General features: G+C 40.0%; 2 protein-coding genes across 3 annotated transcripts in view; one reads left to right on the forward strand and one right to left on the reverse strand.

The window, feature by feature from the left end:
• RASA3 (RAS p21 protein activator 3) overlaps nt 1–18,965 on the forward strand; it is a 207,707-nt gene that overhangs the window by 23,531 nt on the left and 165,211 nt on the right. The window lies entirely within an intron of this gene.
• Nucleotides 15,512–15,868, reverse strand: LOC127034290 (NADH dehydrogenase [ubiquinone] 1 alpha subcomplex subunit 1-like). The gene has a single exon (XM_050923000.1). It carries the CDS (start codon nt 15,842–15,844, stop codon nt 15,632–15,634), a length of 213 nt encoding a protein of 70 aa, XP_050778957.1. The 5' UTR covers nt 15,845–15,868; the 3' UTR covers nt 15,512–15,631.

Genomic DNA, 18,965 nt, shown 5'->3' on the forward strand with positions numbered 1-18,965 from the left:
AGCTAATTATTTTGTAAGGGTCATTTTCTTTAAACTTGCAAGTTACTAATGTGGTTTCCCCTGGGTATTGGGGAAAGTAAACTGTCTAAATGAAAAGGAGACAGGTTTATCCCTTTTCTCAATATATAAATTAGTAATTCTATTGACTGTATAAACTAAAACAAAAAGGTTAAACTAGTGCAGCAGTTCTCAAACTGTGGGTCAGGACCCCAAAGTGGGTTGTGACCCTGTTTTAATGGGGCTGCCAGGACTGGCGTTAGACTTGCTGGGGTCTGGGGTCAAAGCCTGAGGACTTCAGCCCTGGGTGGCAGGACTCGGGTTAAAGGCCCACATTGGGGCTGAAGCCCTTGAACTTTGGCTTTGGCCCCCCTGCCAAGGTGGTGGAGTTTGGGTGGGTGGGCAGGCCCAGGCTTTGGTCCCCATTCCTGGGGCCCTGCAGTATTTTTTTGTTGTCAGAAGAGGGTCGCAGTTCAAAGAAGTTTGAGAACCTCTGAACTAGTGTGAGAGGTGCCGTAGGAGAGACCAGATGGGTGAGGTAATATCACTGATTGAAAAAGACAAGCTGTCACACTTGCACAGAGCTCTTCTCTGAAGAATTGGCCTAAAACAGTTTTGATCAGCAGAAAAGCACAATTGTCTACTTGGTTTTACTGTGGTTAGCAAGATAGCTGTGGTTATCTTCATAGTATATTTTTTTCTGTCATGTGCCCTCATGTCTTCACTATAGTTATCACCGCGGCTGCAATGGCAGACATGTGGCAAGAGCAGAAGATATTCTTTGTATTTGGGAGTGAAGCTTGTAGATGATGAATTGGAATACTTGAGTTACTTTAATGTTCACTTGCCATAAACAGAGGAAGTGGTGATTCATGTAGTCCTTCTTGATGCACAGCCAGAAAGGGATGAGTATCTCTGAGACTGTTGGCTTGCTTCGGGTTGTGAATGCATTGCACAAAGTGACTGCTAGGTCACAAAATCCATTAGCACTCTTCTACAGGAATGGAGAGCTGAATGACACGGTAGGGGTGGGTGGAGGAGAATATTTAGGTTCTGTGGTATTTTTGTTTCTTCACTATCCATACATTTTTTTCACCATTTATTAATAGTCATCCAAGTAATCCTAGAAATGGATTAGTAATTGTTGAACAAACTATTCAAAGATAAAAAACTGTTTAATGTTGTGAAGCACATAATTTACTATGAATAAAACATGGACACTGTTCCAGACTCTTTAAATTTTACTTATTTTTGTATTTATTATACTTTGAAGGATTAGCATCAAAACAAGTTTGTTGATGAGTGCACTATTGAAAAGGATAAAAATCTTTTTATCTGCCTCTGGGAATTCTAAACGTAACAAACAACATAAAAAGCAAAGAGACACTATCCCTTTGGGTGCCCCCATCAAATTGAAAATCACATGTCTGAAAATTTGGTACCTATTATAGTTTTTCCTCTGGCGCCCTTTTAAACATTAACAGGGCAGCAGAGAATCTCTTTTTATAAAGGCTTTTTAGTGGAATTTTAAAATAAGCTGAGAGCATGCTATTTAAAGGTAACTGTATTGACAGCAAATTCCAGATGGGAATTTTTACTACTCTGAGTTCAGTATAGCTATTAATCCATGGACTGGATTGGGCCAAGTGCTTAATATGGAAAGACATAAACATTGTTCAGTGGCAGACATTTATAATTAATATATTGAGTTGTATAATAGAGGAGACTTGGATGCAAAACAATTATTTAATAGTTGATATTTTTGTATAGAGAAAAACCTGAATGTTTTTCCAAAGTACTGTGGAGATATGCAGTTTCATTTATTAATTGGGGAAAGAATATTTCAGTATTGGGCAACTGATAAAACAGCTTCATATCTGCTAAGCATGGATAGATTAATACACTGTTACTCTACTCTCAGGAGAAGACTATGTAATTATAGTGGGTGAAGCATTAGACATAACAGATGACATGGAGCTGAGAGTGATTTGTGGCTTTTACAAACCTGATGAGTGTAATTTTCAGTTATGTTTTTGTTGTATGACTTGTTTGTTTTACTTAAGTTAAGTGATTTTTTTTTTTGTGGGGGAGGAGGGAAGAGTGACTGTGTGTGTAAACAGACCATCCTCAGTCATGGCCCCCTTTAGAATTCTTAAACAGTGACAGCTGCAAGAGAATGATGTGTGTATCGGTGTATATTATTTAAATGGCTGCACACTGCTGTGATCAATTAAAAGATAGAGATCCTCCTACTCTCATGTTCATGAAAGTTTTTTTTGTTTTGGTTGTGGGGAGCAAGATCACAAATGGATTTCAAGCAGGAAAAGTTCTGGAGTGAACACTTTCACCTGTGCATCCTCCCTCTCCCCACACCCCAAACATATATTTTTGCCTCTAGGGAAATAGCAGGAAATCCATAATTTTAGCTTTCACTTTAAATGACATAAGTTTTAGTGATAGATATGCAGTCTTGAGGGCTCTAGGTATCATCAAGAAAAGTATCTCTTATGATCTCTGCCTCTGGTATATCTCTAAATGTGGCTGAGTACAATCATCTGGCATGGCTGGTGTGTGTGTTGGGGAGTATAACGAATGAATTGGCACAAATGCATAGTTCTTTCTTTCATTTTTGTGTCTCTTTTTATTGTCCCTGATAAATAAAACTGGCCTCTAGCCAGTCTGATTATACAATTTAATTTTTTTTTTTAATGGTACAATAGCCAATGTAAAATGCTTAACTGGCTTGTAAAAATTGAGGTAGCATGTAATTTCAAAAGATGTTAACTCTTTATTTGTGTCCCTTTGTGTCCTCATGCTTAGAAGAATTCACTAAAAAGTCAGTAGGTATTGCAACAAACTGGATGTTCCCTCTGTATCATTTCTGAAGTGTGGATGATTTTATGAAATTGTATCTTGAAATTACTATGTCACAGAAAGCCTGTATGTATGTGGATCAACCATGAATTAGCAGTGTTGTCATGCAGGCTAGAGACAATGGTGAATGATCAGTACTCAAGGATCACCTGAGGGCAATGGGCTTGCTCTTGCAGGGAGAAGGCCAGAGGTGAAAGTAAGCTGGTCTGGTATACTGGCAAGAGCTAGTACGCCGTGCTGGACCACTCTGGCTTCCTTGGTGAGGATTTAAAGGACTCTGGGCTCCCCACCAGGGAGCTCCGGCAGCCAAGCTGGGGCTGAGATTTAAAGGGCTTGGGACTCCACGGTGGCCTCTGCAGCTGGGAGCCCCAGGTTAATTTAAAGGCCCTGGGGCTCCCAGCCAGAGCCAGTGCCCCAGGGCCTTTAAATCTTGAGAGGTCACGCCTCTTCTGCTTGAGGTCACGCCTCTTTCTGATGAGGCCACACACCCCTCAGGAGTCAGGCAGTACCAGTAAATCCTGTAAGTTACTTTCACCTCTGGAGAAGACACTTACTCCTCCTGTCTAAAAGGAGTGAGATTTGAGAGTATAGAAAGTTACCAGGAGGCAAAGAAAAGGAGATGGCGACTAGTCCAGGAGTGTATAAAGGGACTCATGGCGGGGAACTGGGAAGAGAGCCAATTAGCATCAGATTAAGAAGAGGGAGGCTACTGCAGGGGCAGGGTAGATCAGGAGACAGGGGACCTTGCCTTCTTCGCTGCCAGCCTGATCACAGATGATCCCATAAGGACTCACAAAGGAACGTGAGCTAGTGAGGGAGTTGTTTGGGAATTGTTGTGCGTGATCTGTATTCTCCTGTGCTCAATGTGATTAACTATAGAAGAGCATAAAGGGATTAGATTGTACAAGGTATTTGTGAGTTGACTGCTCCACAACTGCTGTGTGCCCCTGAGAGAGGTAAACTGTAACCAGAAGCTTCCCATCTCTGGGGTGCAGCTCTGGAAGAGGAAGTCTGAAGGGTCAGTGCTGTTCCCAGAGAGGCAAGGCAGCTGGACAGCAGGTTCCAACATTTGGAGGAGGGTGCCAGATAGAAAGTCTGTGTCCTGAGAGTGTACCCTAGGGATCCAGAGGTTGGGGCAGTAGCTGGACTCTGTTCTGGCTCCAGGAGCTTGAACCCCCTCGGGATCCAGAGCGCACAGGCTTGGATTCCCCTCACAGCTGCCCTGGTGGGTGGCCAGCACAGGACACTCACTAGGGTCCGGGACAGTTACATTGTAATGTACACTGACCATACATAAAGAGTCTGGGAAAATGGCAAATACTCAATTTGCTTTCCACTCTAAACTTGATACTATGAGATGCATTGGTGAGACCTGAACTCTGGATTAGCAGGAGTATGAGGGTCATACTCCTGTGTGGCATACTTCTCTAAACACTAGGTGCAAATAGCAGACTGAAATTTAGGGCAAATCGGTGGTTTTCTTTCTATCTTTGAAGAGTGTGGTTGTACACATGGCTTACATTCTTGTTCTAAAGTTTCTGCTTACTCTGATTTAGACTGTTCCTTTTATAGGTCCAGAGCAGTAAAGATAATAGAATATTTATAATTGTCTTTCAAAACATATTGTTATCTTGCCGAGAAGTTTGTCTAACATTGTGTTTTTTAACTTAAGAATTTCAACATGCAGTGTTTCTTTTTAATAATATTTAAAGGAGGCAATTAGTGAACTTAAATATCTTTATAAAGAAAGTTTGTTTTTAAGAATAGAATGTACATAAAACAATTACCTAATTAAAAGGATTTTGTTATCGTTATGTAACCTCACCCGTAGCTATGGAAAGGGGAATAAATTCATAATTTAGGAGTTAGTATTTTGGGGTATAATTAAAAAATGTTTTCCTGCTGCTGTGTCATATGTCTGTAATCTTGATTACTGAAGTAGCAAAGAATACACAGTTGGTACCTTTTGAAGATGCTGATGAGTCAAAAATTGCACCAAAGTTCTTAACATCTGTGGCTAAATGATCTTCCTGCCACTTCTGAAAACACTCACAGATTTCACTCTTATTACCTGTATGACACAGAGGAGGTGATCTTTGTTCCAAGTACATCCAGGCTTGCCTCTATTTTAACACCTTCAATGTGATTTTTTTTTTTTAAATTAGGGTTCTGCACAGATTGCTATAGTTGAGGATTCTTTACATATACAATGCAGCTTTGATATGTATGTTTTTTGTTCTACAGGTGGTGCTTTCTCTCTAGGAGTTGTAATACTGAGTTGTTGCATACTCTGCGAGCAAAGTATGTTGTAATAATACTTTATAGTACCTCATTTTGAGATGCATGACAAAAAAGACATTGTACAAGCCTGATGGTGCTAGCTTTGTATTCTGAGTTTCAGGTTTTTTAAATTTGGCCATCTCTTATTATGCTACCATCTGTTTCCTTCTAGTCTGAAGCCTGTCAACAGCTGTTGTAAATAATCCCAATCTAGTATTTTAATAAAGTCTAACAGGTCAGTGTATCTTGAGCTTGCATATGTGTTAGTGAGGGAATCCTCACTTAAGAGAGAGAAGCCTACATTTCTAGTGAATGTTTAGAAACTATACAGTATATTCATGCCAAAAGAATAAATTGAACAATGGCATCACATCACAGACACTACGTTGGTAATTTCATGTTTAGCATGCATTGCCACATCTATAAAGACATATTTGGAATTCATTTTCCATTTTTAGTGCTGGGGAATGAAAGGGTTGATTGTGGACTTTGTTTTCCAGGATATTTCATATGATCAGATGGTACCAGGGTGAAATTTGTGGTGACTAGAGTGGCTTTTCATTTCTGTGTAACATATATAGATCAGAGACTTTCCTGTATGAACCTATATTTAGTGAGCCTCCTTAGAGAAGCTAAATTGCAATCTCTTTGGGTGTGCATGTCGTAAATTTGTTACTAATTTACAGTTTGAATTATACATCTTACTGGAAACTAGCAAGGAATTCACTATTGCTTACTAAAAATCCTCCCCTTCTGATTTATGTAGTCTGGAATGGGGTGGGTATTACATTTTTGAATTATTTTAAGACATCAACCTGAAATCTAGTCAATTTAAAAAAAAAAAAAGGAAAAAAGCTAGTTTCATGTCCAGTACCTGCCCTGAGACCCCTGTGTTTGTGATTTCACAATCACATTTTCCTATTTAAAAGAATATTTCTTCTTTGTGTCAGCAAAACCCCACACCCACCAAGAACCCAATCTTGCAAGTTGTTCCATGTGTTAAGAGAAATTGACAATGCACAAGCTACTGCTGACTGCAGAGAGAACAAACTCCTGAGATGACTATAATAGTGGGTTTTTAAAAAAAACAAAAACACATTTGGCTTGTAAGTTGATGTCCCTTTTTCTGAAAGCTGTTTTTGCCTGCCTTCTAGAAAATCCCTTCAGCTAAATAGAGGCCTCTGAGTTCTGTTTCCTCACATTAAATCAAATATCCTATGTTCCACTTCTAAATTCAAGATAGGAGTATATTCGCTACAGGAGTGAGTAGCCCTGGAACATAAAAAGAAGAGACTAAGAAGAAACAAAGCCCTTTTTTACTTAAACCAAAAAAAGTTTAGTAACGAGATACTGTACATTATCACTTCAAAAGTGTTTTTTCCCCTGTTGACTATAGCTCATCTCAATTGATTAGACTCTTCCAGTTGGTATGCATACTTCCATCTTTTCACGTTCTCTGTATGTATAAATATCTCCTGTCTGTGTGTTCCATTCTGTGCATCTGAAGAAGTGAGCTGTAGCTCACGAAAGCTCATGCTGAAATAAATTTGTTAGTCTCTAAGGTGCCACAAGTACTCTTGTTCTTTGTACATATAAAGAGAAGTCAGAAGGGAAGAAGTTTCCCTAGCTGAATGTTTAACATTTGAATCCCAAATAGCTCCTAGTTTTGGATCCGATGTCTGACTTCTGATCTAATAATATACACTTTGCTTTAAAATTCTTATTGACCAGTATGTGCAGACTGCGTATAGTGAGGAGTGGAGTGTAGCAAGCAGTACCTTGGCACATCAGAGGTGTGTTTATGGAATGCTGGATGGCTGACACACGCGTGCTGGGGAGCATATTAAATTTGTAGCTTATTGAACTCTCCCAGATTCTAAAACTTTTAAAATGTAATCTATTAAATATTAATCTGCCAAAGAAAGTAGCCCCATTGTGGCCGATAGAAGTGGGATCAGCTGTTTTATGCTGTAAATCCCCTGCTCTTGCTGATGAGGACACCAGATGGAGCAAGAAAATGCTATTAGCTTATCTGCTCTCATTTCATCCTGCACCTCCAATCCTGTGTGCCTCCATATTTTCCCCCCACAGATGCTCGCTTGGTTTTCTCCTAGGCTTGTCCTTTCCCCGTGTAGATTGCTGCCCTGTGCTTGACGCAGCCTCCTACTTCCCTACACAGTGCCCTTACTTTCATCCTTAAAATGAACACCTTTCATGAAGCCACCTTATGCTGACTTCGGGCACAAGAAAGTGCAGTGACAGTCTGTGAGGTGATGTTCTTTATGGTAAAAGGCTTTGGGGTAGTAACCCTGACTTTTTTTTTTTTTTTTAAATATGTTAAGTAATAGCAGTATATGTTTATGGCAATATTTATAATTACCTCCCTCCTACTTGCTGAGGAGGATGGACTCTCTTCTCTACCACTCTTTGTTACAAGTGTTGGGGATTTCCCATCTCCTTTTATTCCATGGTGTGTCTATGGGTCCTGGATGGCTTGTTTTCTTCAGTTCTTTCTTCCTCTAACCTCCAATGTAGTTAGGTCAGGGGTGGGCAAACTACGGCCCGGGGGCCACATCTGGCCCTCCAGATGTTTTAATCCGGCCGTCGAGCTTCCGCTGGGGAGCAGGGTTGGGGGCTTGCAAAGGGAGTGCTGATCTGCAGGGTCTTCATGACAGTGGATCCAGTCACAAAGTATGGGTCAGAATGACTGCACCTATGGGAGACTCCCTGCAGTTACTCTTCAATTGCAAGCTCTGTGCAGCATCAAGTCTGCTGCACCTCATGGAGCAGTGGTATTAGAAACTTGAGCACATAATGACAATACGTCAATCATGCTTCTCACTGAAAGAATTGAAAACACTTTCCAAACATTCTCGCATCATTCCTTTTGGGAAACTGAGGCATAGAGATTAAGTGTGGTGTTGTGTGCAATGACAGCTGAAGTTTGTGCCAGAGCTGGGAATGGAACTAGACCTTTAACCAAAAGAGCCATCTTCGGGCATAGGGAGACAAGAAGCCAAAGCAGTTCTTTTAAATGTAAGAGCTTAAGAACATAGTTTAATTTAAAAAATAAATAGATCCATTTTGATGACTTTGTTTTTAAAACTCCATAGTGCATAGAATGAAGCAGTCAGGATCTAATTGATGATGAGGCTGAATAGCCAGCTATCCTGATTATCTTCCAGAAAAGGCATTATATAGCCTTTTTTGCAAGTCACACAGCTGCTTTTCGCACAGGTACTTTTTAACTACTAAAACATGCACAGATTTATTTGAATCTGATGTCTAAAACGTAATGGAATCTACTGTAAAAATGGCACCTTCTTACTCAGATTTATTCTCAGTGTGTATTCAAAGTCCCATTTACTGGTGTCAGGTTTTACTGCTTCTTATTCTGATACATCAGAGCAAGAATAGCTAAGATTGTATGAGCTGTGATTCTGTTGCAACTTGTGTGATTTGATAGGATTGTTTCCCAGTCTGCCACATCTATGCAAACAGTGAATTCACACCAGTGTCTCAGGAAATAATTTGAAGGCAATTGGGGAATGCACAAATGTAATTAAGGGCCTCTTTTAGCTTAAATAACCTTTGCTACTGAGGAGCATGAGGTGGCAGCATCCAGCTTGACTTTCTAATCCCAGACTCGATTTGCAGGGTTGACTATTGTAAAATAATACTAATAAAATTGTAAATCTGAGCATACTTTATGGAAATCTGAGGGGAAAAACATGACTTGTCTTTTTTGTTTTGTTTGTTTACAAATTCACTCTTTTCATAGTTAAACAACCTATCTCATTGTGTCTGGGCTACTTGCATCTTTTTTTAACTTGCATACTTGACATGCTACAGCTATAAAAATTGTGGATTGTAGACTGTCTTGAATCAGTAAGGGAGGAAGGACTGGGTTAAATATATATCGTACTAGAAGGAAAATGTTTGTTTGTTAATGGAAATAGGCATAGTAAAATATATTTCATTAGGTCTAGCATTAAAACTCACTAAAATTAATGTTCACTTCTTTTAAAAAGCCTTTTCATTTTAATTCCCCCCCCCAATCATCATTCTGACCTCTGTGCTTGTATGTTTGTTCCCATCAAACACCATCATTTGCCTTGCCTTGCCTTGCCTTTTAGGCCCTAATCCTGCAGTCAGCTGCATGCACATTGACTTTTGTGCAGGCATAACCTTTTCTATGCAGGGATTCTTCTTATGCAGTAGGCCTGCTGCTATTGCAACATAAACCAAAGGCCCCTATTGTATCAAGTTCTTTACTGATGTAAATGTGTACATACAAAATAAATGCATTAATTTAAAAATGCTACATATGGCTTTCACAGCAATTGCAAATTGCTCCTCTCATGAACATCTTTGAATTCCCTGACATGTCACTAGTAATATAAGCATATGTACAGTTCTACATCTTCAGATAGCTGTATAAACCTGAATTAAATGCTAATTTTCCATGTTACTAATAAAATGAAGTTATTAAAACTAAAATTTAAAAAAATCTAACTTTTTTCAACGTTTACATAGCTTTTCTACATAAACATTTAGATTTATTTTCTTATTCCAAATTGTGCAGATTCACTTTTGTTTATACTTTTTTTTACACTTTTGGTTTTTGTACACAAAAACTAGTGCTGCCACAGGTGGATTAGATCCCATTTCCTTGTAGTGTTTGCATGAATATTTTTTTTCCATGGAAAGTCACAAGAATGTGTTTCTAGAAATAATTAAAACTGTCTTACTGAAATCTCAGCCGTATTGTTATATCAGTGATACCTGAAGTACGTTTTAGAATGCATTCTTCCAGATTAATCAATTACTGATCCTGTGCTGTTTGCACTAATTGAAACCTTAATATTTGCATTTGTATGAAATGTCTGCACTCAGAGGACTTTTGGTTCTTGTATTTTTTAGACTGATATGCCCTGGTTTATGTAATCTACCTTAGAGGTTGAGCAGGGAATAGTAAACATTTTTTTTCTTTTAGATAATTGGTAGAATGGTTGTGAAGTAGGATAGTGTAACATTTGGCTCTTGTCTCATTGCATGCACAATAAAATGAGTCATTCTGCCTTGGTTAACCTTGTTCCTTAGGCCAAGATTCATGTGATATTCTCTCTCTGAGAGATCAAATTAGTCACTGAAACCTTATTTAAGAAAGAAATCACACCACAGGTTACTGATGCTTTATGTACCATTTATTTTGATTCTCTCTTCTGCCAACTGTTTCTGTTCCATAGCATCCACTTATGAAAAAAATTGGAACTTAATTCTGCTAATTATTACCTTTGCATGTAGTCCCATTAAAATTAAGCGTGGACAAGATTGAGGGTTTTTGTTTGTATGTTTTTTTTTTGTACTGTCAAGACATTTACCCAATTTTTATAGTTTAGATTAGATGTCTTGTCTGGTACCAAACCCTGCGGTTCCATTATTAGCTTTAACATTGAGTTTATTCATGAAAATATTTAGAAGTAACACAATTTGAAAACAATCATTGTAGTGATAATTAGTGTTTTTATTTTGTGAGTATTTTTCAAGTGAAGCAATGTGTCAGTGTAACACTGAATGTGATTATTTTTAAACAGGTATCCTCTGTACCAAGGAAGCGAAAATAGTGATCACTTTTGTGCAGTGCTTTGTTATGAAAAGGGACAGGTAAATGCTACTAGTGGTATAATCTGTAGTAGTAGCGATCCTCTCCCTTTCTTTTGATAATACTTAAGCCAGATACAGAGAGGAAGGAATTGGGATAGTCTTGTTATATACGCCGTATGGTTACATTAGAGAGTTTACAGCAGCGCAGCTGTGCTGCTAACTCTCTAGTGTAGCTGCTCTAAACAGACGAGAAAGAGCTCTCCCATTGGCTTAATTACTCCAGCCCCCGCGAATGGTGGTAGCTTTGTCGGTGGGAGAAGCTTTCCCACTGACATAGCACTGTCCATGCTGGTGCTTAAAGTGGCATAAATTATGTCACTCGGGGTGGCTAATTCACATATGCTGTAATGTAGCCATAGCCAATCACGTGAGTAGCCTCTTGCTGGGATACTTTAAGTGATGCGCTCTTTGTAGCGAGGGGCAGATGAAGGCAGACGGGGTTTAGGTGGGAGGGCTTTTAACATAGATTGGGAATGATGTAATGATGACCTCTGTAAATCATTTTCTTCAATCTGGAAAGAGATGACTGCAGGATTGGTGGCCTCCTGATACTAACAGATAAGGGGGGAAAAAAAAGCACTAGAAGTTTGGAGAGAAAGTGGAAACATTGGCCACATCCTGGGCATGGATACCTTGAGCACAGCCCATTCTATGAGGCAGGGTTCCTGGTAGAATATGAGACCATATAATAGGAGACTATCACAATACTACAATATCTTATTTAATGATGACTGTTCTCTTGGTGGTGTTTTCCCTGGCTGTGCATCAGAAACATTTCTCTTAAATCAAATTCTTGCCAAGTGTCATTCACCAAATCAGGAGTTCATGATCAGAGAGGTTACATTAGCTTTGGTTTCTCATATCAGTCAAACTATAATGCCAGTGGCAAAACGGAAAACTTTTTGAAGAGGAATTCTCATCAACACACTTCAAGATAGATGGGTAACCCATACAAGACCAAATAGACTTTTTGTGGCTGATCTATAAGCCTAGGGAAAAGCTCATTTGTTTTTAAATTCTATCACTTGTTTGATGTTCAGTTATGTGTTTTGGGAAAAATACTCCAAAACTGAGCCCTATGGCTGTGCAAGGCAGCACAATTCTATTCCTCTTAATCATGATTTTGAAATTGCTGTGCTCTGTTGCAATCATAAGACTGCTCACAAGTTTGCATCAACGGGCTCAGACTGCTGCTGAACTGGAAACAATTGGATCATTCAGACACTAATATATTGACTATTTGGTAGTATAAGCTCAAAAAAAAAAAGGTAAAAATCTCATTGAATCCCTTGTAGGACCCCAAGTTGAAAACTTCAAATTACTTAGCCCAAGTATCAAATAACTGAGCTGAAAAAGGATTTTGGCCAACATGCTGATTAGCATGGCAAATATGGGGAACCTCTTTTTCTTGTGATCTGCATTTTTGCCACAAGCAGTATCAGAGGTTCCACAGTCCCCAAACATGTGCACATTTGTAATGCTGGTAAGACAGCCCATCATTTATACTGAAAACTTACTGGTTTCTTTTTGGATGTGTGTACTCTGGATGCTGTTTAAGGAGACATTCAATATTTTTAGGCCCCAAATTTTGCCTACTTTAGAAAGGTAATATCATGAAGAACATATACTATTTATTTAAAACATCTCATACCCTTAGTAACCAGGATCATAACTTGGATTTGATTCTATAGTTTGGAAAAGTCTGTTTTTGTATTTGGATGGTAGTCCCTTAATCCAAATGCCTAATGATTACTGATACACATGAAGGGAGGAGGGATTTTTTTAATTAAAATCATTCATCTGACGAAGTGGGTATTCACTCACAAAAGCTCATGCTCCAATACGTCTGTTTAGTCTATAAGGTGCCACAGGACTCTGTTGCTTTTTGCAGATCCAGACTAACACGGCTACCCCTCTGATACTTGACACTTTTATTAAACTGGTGCTGTGAAGAGCTACTGAACTTGTATGAAAGTACAAGTCTCTTAGCAAAGCAATTAGGAAGCTAGTAGTAGTAGTCTTAGTATTTTTGCCTGGTTTATGCAACTGTTTTCAGAACTGGGTTACTGGACTTCACTGAAAGATGAATTCTTATAACTTTTTTGTGCAAACTACTCAAAAGACAAAATGTTGTTTGTATGAAAAATGAAACATTGAGAGGTAAAAACAACTTTGGGGCACAGAGCATATCTTTTCTTCACAAGACATTGAGTGTAGTCCAATGAATAGGCCACTGAACTGGAAGTCAGGAGATCTGGCTTCTTTTCTTGTCTGAACCACTGCCCTGTTGTGCGAGCTTGGGAAAATCACGTCATCTGTCTGTCTTAGTTACATGGCCCATTACTGTAGTTTCTGAGCTTCTTACAGTCTTAATGTATTTGTCCTCACAATACCTCTGAGGTAAGGAAGTGCTATCCCCATATTGCAAATGGGGAATGGAGACAGAGACCATGTGTGGCCATGAGCCAGACATTTAAAGTCAGTGACTGACCAGGGAATTGAACCTAGGTCTCCCATATCAAGAGCTACTCGAACAATTTGTATAGTGGGGGTGCTGAGAGCCATCGAACCAAACTGTAAACCTTGTATATGATGGAAACCACTTAATGTCAGGAGGTGCATTCCAGCATCTATGTCCATGTCCTGACACCCTAACCACTGGACTTCCCCTTTGTACTTGTATTTCTCCCATGTATAGAAAGGAGATGGTGATAATTGCATCCTAAAGATCTTAGACATCTATGAGCTAAGTAATAATAACTTAATATTCATTCTTTTTATTAAGTTGTTATGATTAATGGTTTGTTTAATGTGTGTTGTGTGTGAATAGTGAGTATTCTGTATTTTCTCTTTTTCTTAACATCACAGCTGTCCCTCACCCATTGGTACTGAGGATTAGCATTAAGGTGATGAATATTTAAGCTGATAAGAGGTTAAAATCATGATTCTGTTATCTGTAGATAATGTTGGGAATAAAATATTCCCAGTTACACTTTGAATAAAGCCCTTCTAAAGTGCTGAATTGGAATTAGAAAACAAACCTCAAAAATGTTCAGTTTAGCTGCGTATGTTGTATTCTTTGTTTTTTGGCTAAGGTTGGATGGCAGAGTTCCCCTAGATATGCAGCTATATTTCATTTTATGAGGAATGGGAAGATTAAAAAATTAAATCAGCGATGAAGTATGTCAGTTGTTTAAAATATGTGTAGTTTATACTCTATCTGTCTTTTGTTACATCCTGTATTTTTCTGTAACAAGACAAAGCAAACTCAAAACTGCTAGGTATGGTTATGTGAGGCCACTGCAGATTGAAGGAGTAAATTACATTCTATTGACCACTGGATTAGCTCTTGTGCTGGTGCATTTGTTTTTTTTTAACCTGTGCCAACAATCGTGCATCAGGATTCATTATCCAGAGATCCCTGCTGAGTCCTGTCAAATTCAGTGGAAGGCCACCAAGTCTGTGCTAGTGGATCTCCATACAGTATCTGATCCTGATAGGTTGTGGATATACAAGTGGAGGCTGAAAATCCCACCAGGCATTTCTGGATCTGTCTCCAAATTGTTGTTTTTTCTAAATTAGAATTACACTTAAAAGTATTCTGCTAGAATCTTGAGCTAGCATGTCATTTAAAAAGATGGGATCTTTGAGTTTGTCATGGCACATGGACTGTTAAGTTTTTGATACCAGCAGTCCATTTTTGTCACTATTAGGATGCTCTGTAACTGATGTGTGGTGGTAGTGATTACGACAGTGGCTTTCTGACCCTCTAAAGCAGAGGCTCCCAAACTTTTTTCCCTGAGGCCCACTTGCACAGCTGCAGTAGGCTCTGCGGCCCACTATTAGCACTTCTTGAGGAAAATTATGAATTTTAATTATGACATACATATAAACGACAACACTGTAAATAAGCAATGTACATGTTCTTTTTCATTTTAATGTAAACAGTTGTAATAATAGAAATCCTTAGCAAAGTGCACGGAAAGAATGCTTCAAGATCTTTGAAACCAAAAAGTTTTAGTAAAAACTACACTTTTAAAAAAAATACTGAGAACAAAACATGGTGTTCATGTGGTGGCAAGGCCTTTAAATTATGCCCCCTGGTATCAACATCTGCAGTTTGATAGTGCCCCCTCCCAGCTCACCCACCAGGCAGGTGAGCCATCGTCTCCTCAGGCTGATCAAATGGGAAATCAGGCAAGGGGCTGCCACGCATTCAGCCTGGCCTCCCCGGGCTCCCACATGTCCGTCAGGGTGAGGGGCACCATGGAGCATACACAGCCCCTTGTCTCATCAGGGACCAGGGCCAGCAAGAGGGTGAAAGGCCAGGCAGGTGCCACAATCAGCTCCCACCAACACCCTCTACCTCTGCAGCCTGCTGAGTGCCTTGAGCTCGTCACCTGGCATCCCTGCCCCAGTCGCCTACCCAGGACAATGGTGCGCCTCACAGGCATCTCCAGTCTGGGCATGAGGAAATGGCTCATGGGCTCCCAGCCATTACCTATGACAGTTCTGATCACTGCATTGCCCAGGCGGAAACAGAGAGGCACCACTGAGCCCTGGTCCTGGGGTGTTGCAGGGCCAATGCACCAGGGGGCTTAACAGCCATGGATGGCTCGGAGTGAGAACAACCGTGAATCCTCCAGCAGTCCTGGCAACTACTGCCTTTTTTTTTTTTTCTTTTGCAGAAACCTACTTTATTTTCCAGGCTTATGTGCAATGTATAACACATTGCATCAAATATACATGCATGTTTACTAGAGCTAAATTGCTTTGTACAAGAACTAGGACTCTTCACTCAACGAGTTGCTTCTTAGTCAACGTTCTCCAATCCCTTGGACCGATAATATTCATTAACCCCCGACAGTCGCCTGTCTCTTTCCATCAGGTACCACTGGTAGGGTTGGCGAGCGACTCTCTTTTCCTTGCCCCCGTTGAGGTATCTGTGGATGTGGATGAGGGACACGCCGGGGATGGTCAGGCACAGGCCCATGAGGGCCGCGCCGGGCAGAATCTCGTACCACATCCCGCCACCACTGACCGCTGCGCTAGACAGCTGCTGCCTTGTGGGACCTGCCCCTTCTCCTCACTCGCTGCCTGGCCACTCCGCTTTGCCCTCTGCTGCAGGAGCTGGGCAAGGGCCATTGCCAGCTGCCATTCTGCTAGCGTGGGTGGGGGAAGGGGAAGAAAACTGATGACCAGCCTCCAACACAGGGTTCCTTGTAATCGGATGCTCTGCCGGTGGAAGGGGGCCTTGCTGGGGGGCAGGCGGGGGGAGAGTGTGACTGAACCCTTAAATTGTGCCCCTCCACTATCAACATATACAATTTGGGGGGCAATGCCACTGCATTGCCCACTCCCCAGTTGGGTTGCCAATTTTGGTTGGACATATTCCTGGAGGTTTTATCATATGACATAATCTTTCAATAAAGATTAATCTTTAAATTCCTGGAGACTCCAGGACAATCCTGGAGGGTTGTCAGATCTGCTTCCCAAACTCTGCCCATGGTTATGCCGGTGGCCCACAGTTTAGGAACCCTACTCAAGAGGTACATGATACTGTTTTTTCTTCATCGAGCAGTTGATTGGTCTGCAGACAAATGACTTGCTGTAGATCAACAATTTAAGCTTGTGACTACAATACACATATATCATAGAACATGGCAAGTTTAGCAAGTGAGCAAACTTTTTTAAAAAAGCCAAGTGCATTTTAAATACTTCATGCTATAGTAATTAGACCTCGCTATAGAACTTGTTAGATCTTTAAATCTTTGCTGCAAAGTGGAGAAACTACTACTATGTGGTTTTATGGCACTGCAGGCTAGCAAGCATTAATTAATAAGTTCTTTCTGTATGCTTTTAACGTACATGTGTTTGCACGTATAATCTGCTAAACAATGAAGTGAATCTTTTACTGAATTTACAACATTTAAAAACACTCCAAGTTGGAGTAAAGTGGCTTACACAATGTATCATGTGACAACCATGAGAACATTCAAGTAGGCTGCATCGTGTGTGTGTGTATTTAATATAATGAGAGAGAAATGAATACAAATAGATTGTTGGAACGTATGACAGGAAATTACATGTATAGTGTGAAAAAAAATCCAGTTACTGTAGATTCAAGTGAAATAAATTTAAAAGTCTGTTTTCCCCAGCAGGCAGTACTATTGGATGAAAGGTTTTCCTTCCAAAGATCATTTTCATTGCCCTTTGTTTTGACCATGTCACTCTTTGCATCCCTCCACTGGCTTCCCTTTTTCTATCATATCAAACATAAGCTGCTTGCCTTCACTTTACTTTCAAGACCATTATATATGGAGATATACCTATCTCATAGAGCTGGAAGGGACCCTGAAAGGTCATTGAGTCCAGCCCCCTGCCTTCACTAGCAGGACCAAGTATGGATTTTTTGCCCCAGATCCCTAAGTGGCCCCCTCAAGGACTGAACTTGCAACCCTGGGTTTAGCAGGCTAATGCTCAAACCACTGAGCTATCCCCTCCCCCAAGATTCCCTCCTTCTATTTTGAAAGGTTGACTCTTTCCTCTGATCAGCCCATCATATCATCTTCCATCCACTCACATGTTAAATCTTCCAACAGGCACTTTTGTGCTTTCTGCTATGCTATCCCTGAAACTTGGGAGGACCGCTCCATAAATATCTGTAAAATGAACTTCTTATTCTCTTTCAAATCCCTCTTTAAAGGCTTCTCTGCCAGAATGCATGCAAAAAATTTGACAGTGGTTAGGCTGCTAGTGTACTCAAAGCACTGATGATCATGCTGACCAATATTGTCTCTTAGTTCCCTTGTACTCTGTATTGGTCTGTCTATATTGATCAGTTGTGTCTTTTCTTATGCTTAGATTTTAGGCACTCTCGGGTACTTTTCGTTCTGTTTGAACAGAGCCAAGAAAGGGGCCTTTCTTAGGGTTTTTCAGTTATTTATTATTTGTATTATGGTAATACAAATAATAAATAACTGAAAAACCCTAAGAAAGCGTGTGTGTGTGTGTGTGTATATATATATATATATATATATATATAGCTCTGTCTTTGAGTCTGTATTTGCCCTTTCATTTAAAAAACAAAGATTTATAAATGCCCTGCTCAGAGAAAGCTATACGGGAGACTTTTTTAAAACAAACAAACCAGATTTCATGACTCTTTTTTTTGTATTGTCCTGAAGCTCAAGGTAAGGGTTTCGATAGTAGTTTGACTACTGTGCTCGGCCTGAAAGTGTTCCATGGAAAATTGGCAATCTGGTCAGTGATGCAAAAGGCGCCCACCCCTACCCATGCACAGTCACATCAGAGCTTGTGGATGTAAGGATCTTGTTCACTTAGCAAGACAAAAGCAGAGTAAATAGGGAGGGAGATGTCAAGCATGCATCTGGTTTTTAATCCAGCTAAAATGTATGCATTTGTAAGTGCCCCCAGATAGTAGAGGAAGCTGACTGAGTTATTACAAGGCAATTTATAAGCAGAGTTCCTTACTCGCCTTCTGTAGGGCTTGGGAGTTACCTGAACTCTGAAGGGTAAATCTCTGTGTAGCCTGTGTTTTGCTGAATAACTTAAATTCAAGCCAGTCACTGTCAGGGAAATGACATTCTGGTTTCTTGTTCCACACTGAGTTCGCTGAAGAGAAATCTCCTGTGCTGTGGTAAACAATCGATTATAATAAAGAAAGCATAATTCATGAGCAAGGATCTCTCGTTAAGAAAGGACTTCATTTCAGACAGGCCAAAGTCTAGGTTTTAACATTCCTTCATTTCCTTTATTAGGCATATGTTTACCAGCTAAGCCCCTGTGGCAGGGGTCTCAAACTCAATTTAGCTTATGGCCGGTGCCAGTCCTCAAATCCTCCCAGTGGGTCAATAATGTCACTGAAGATGGTGTTCAGAAAAAAAAGTTAATATTGTATTTTTTATTTCAAATTTCTTAAAAATAATAAAATTGTGATACAACTTTATACAGTTCTTCACTGCCAGAGAGTTTGTGTTTGCAGACACCTGGCAACGCTTCAGTTCTGTCAGTTTGTTGATGTTCGGCCTCGGTGACTGAGCAGTTGAAACCTTCAGGATTGCAGCAAGGTGTGCATCAGATAGTTGTGTTCGGTATTTTGACTTGTTTATGTTCATTGTGGGGAA

This window comes from Gopherus flavomarginatus, chromosome 1 (assembly GCF_025201925.1).
Source record: "Gopherus flavomarginatus isolate rGopFla2 chromosome 1, rGopFla2.mat.asm, whole genome shotgun sequence".
Lineage (NCBI taxonomy): Eukaryota > Metazoa > Chordata > Testudines > Testudinidae > Gopherus > Gopherus flavomarginatus.

Bases quoted from the DNA above. Each gene is read 5' to 3' on its own strand.
- LOC127034290 (XM_050923000.1), bottom strand. From the start codon at position 15,844: ATGTGGTACGAGATTCTGCCCGGCGCGGCCCTCATGGGCCTGTGCCTG.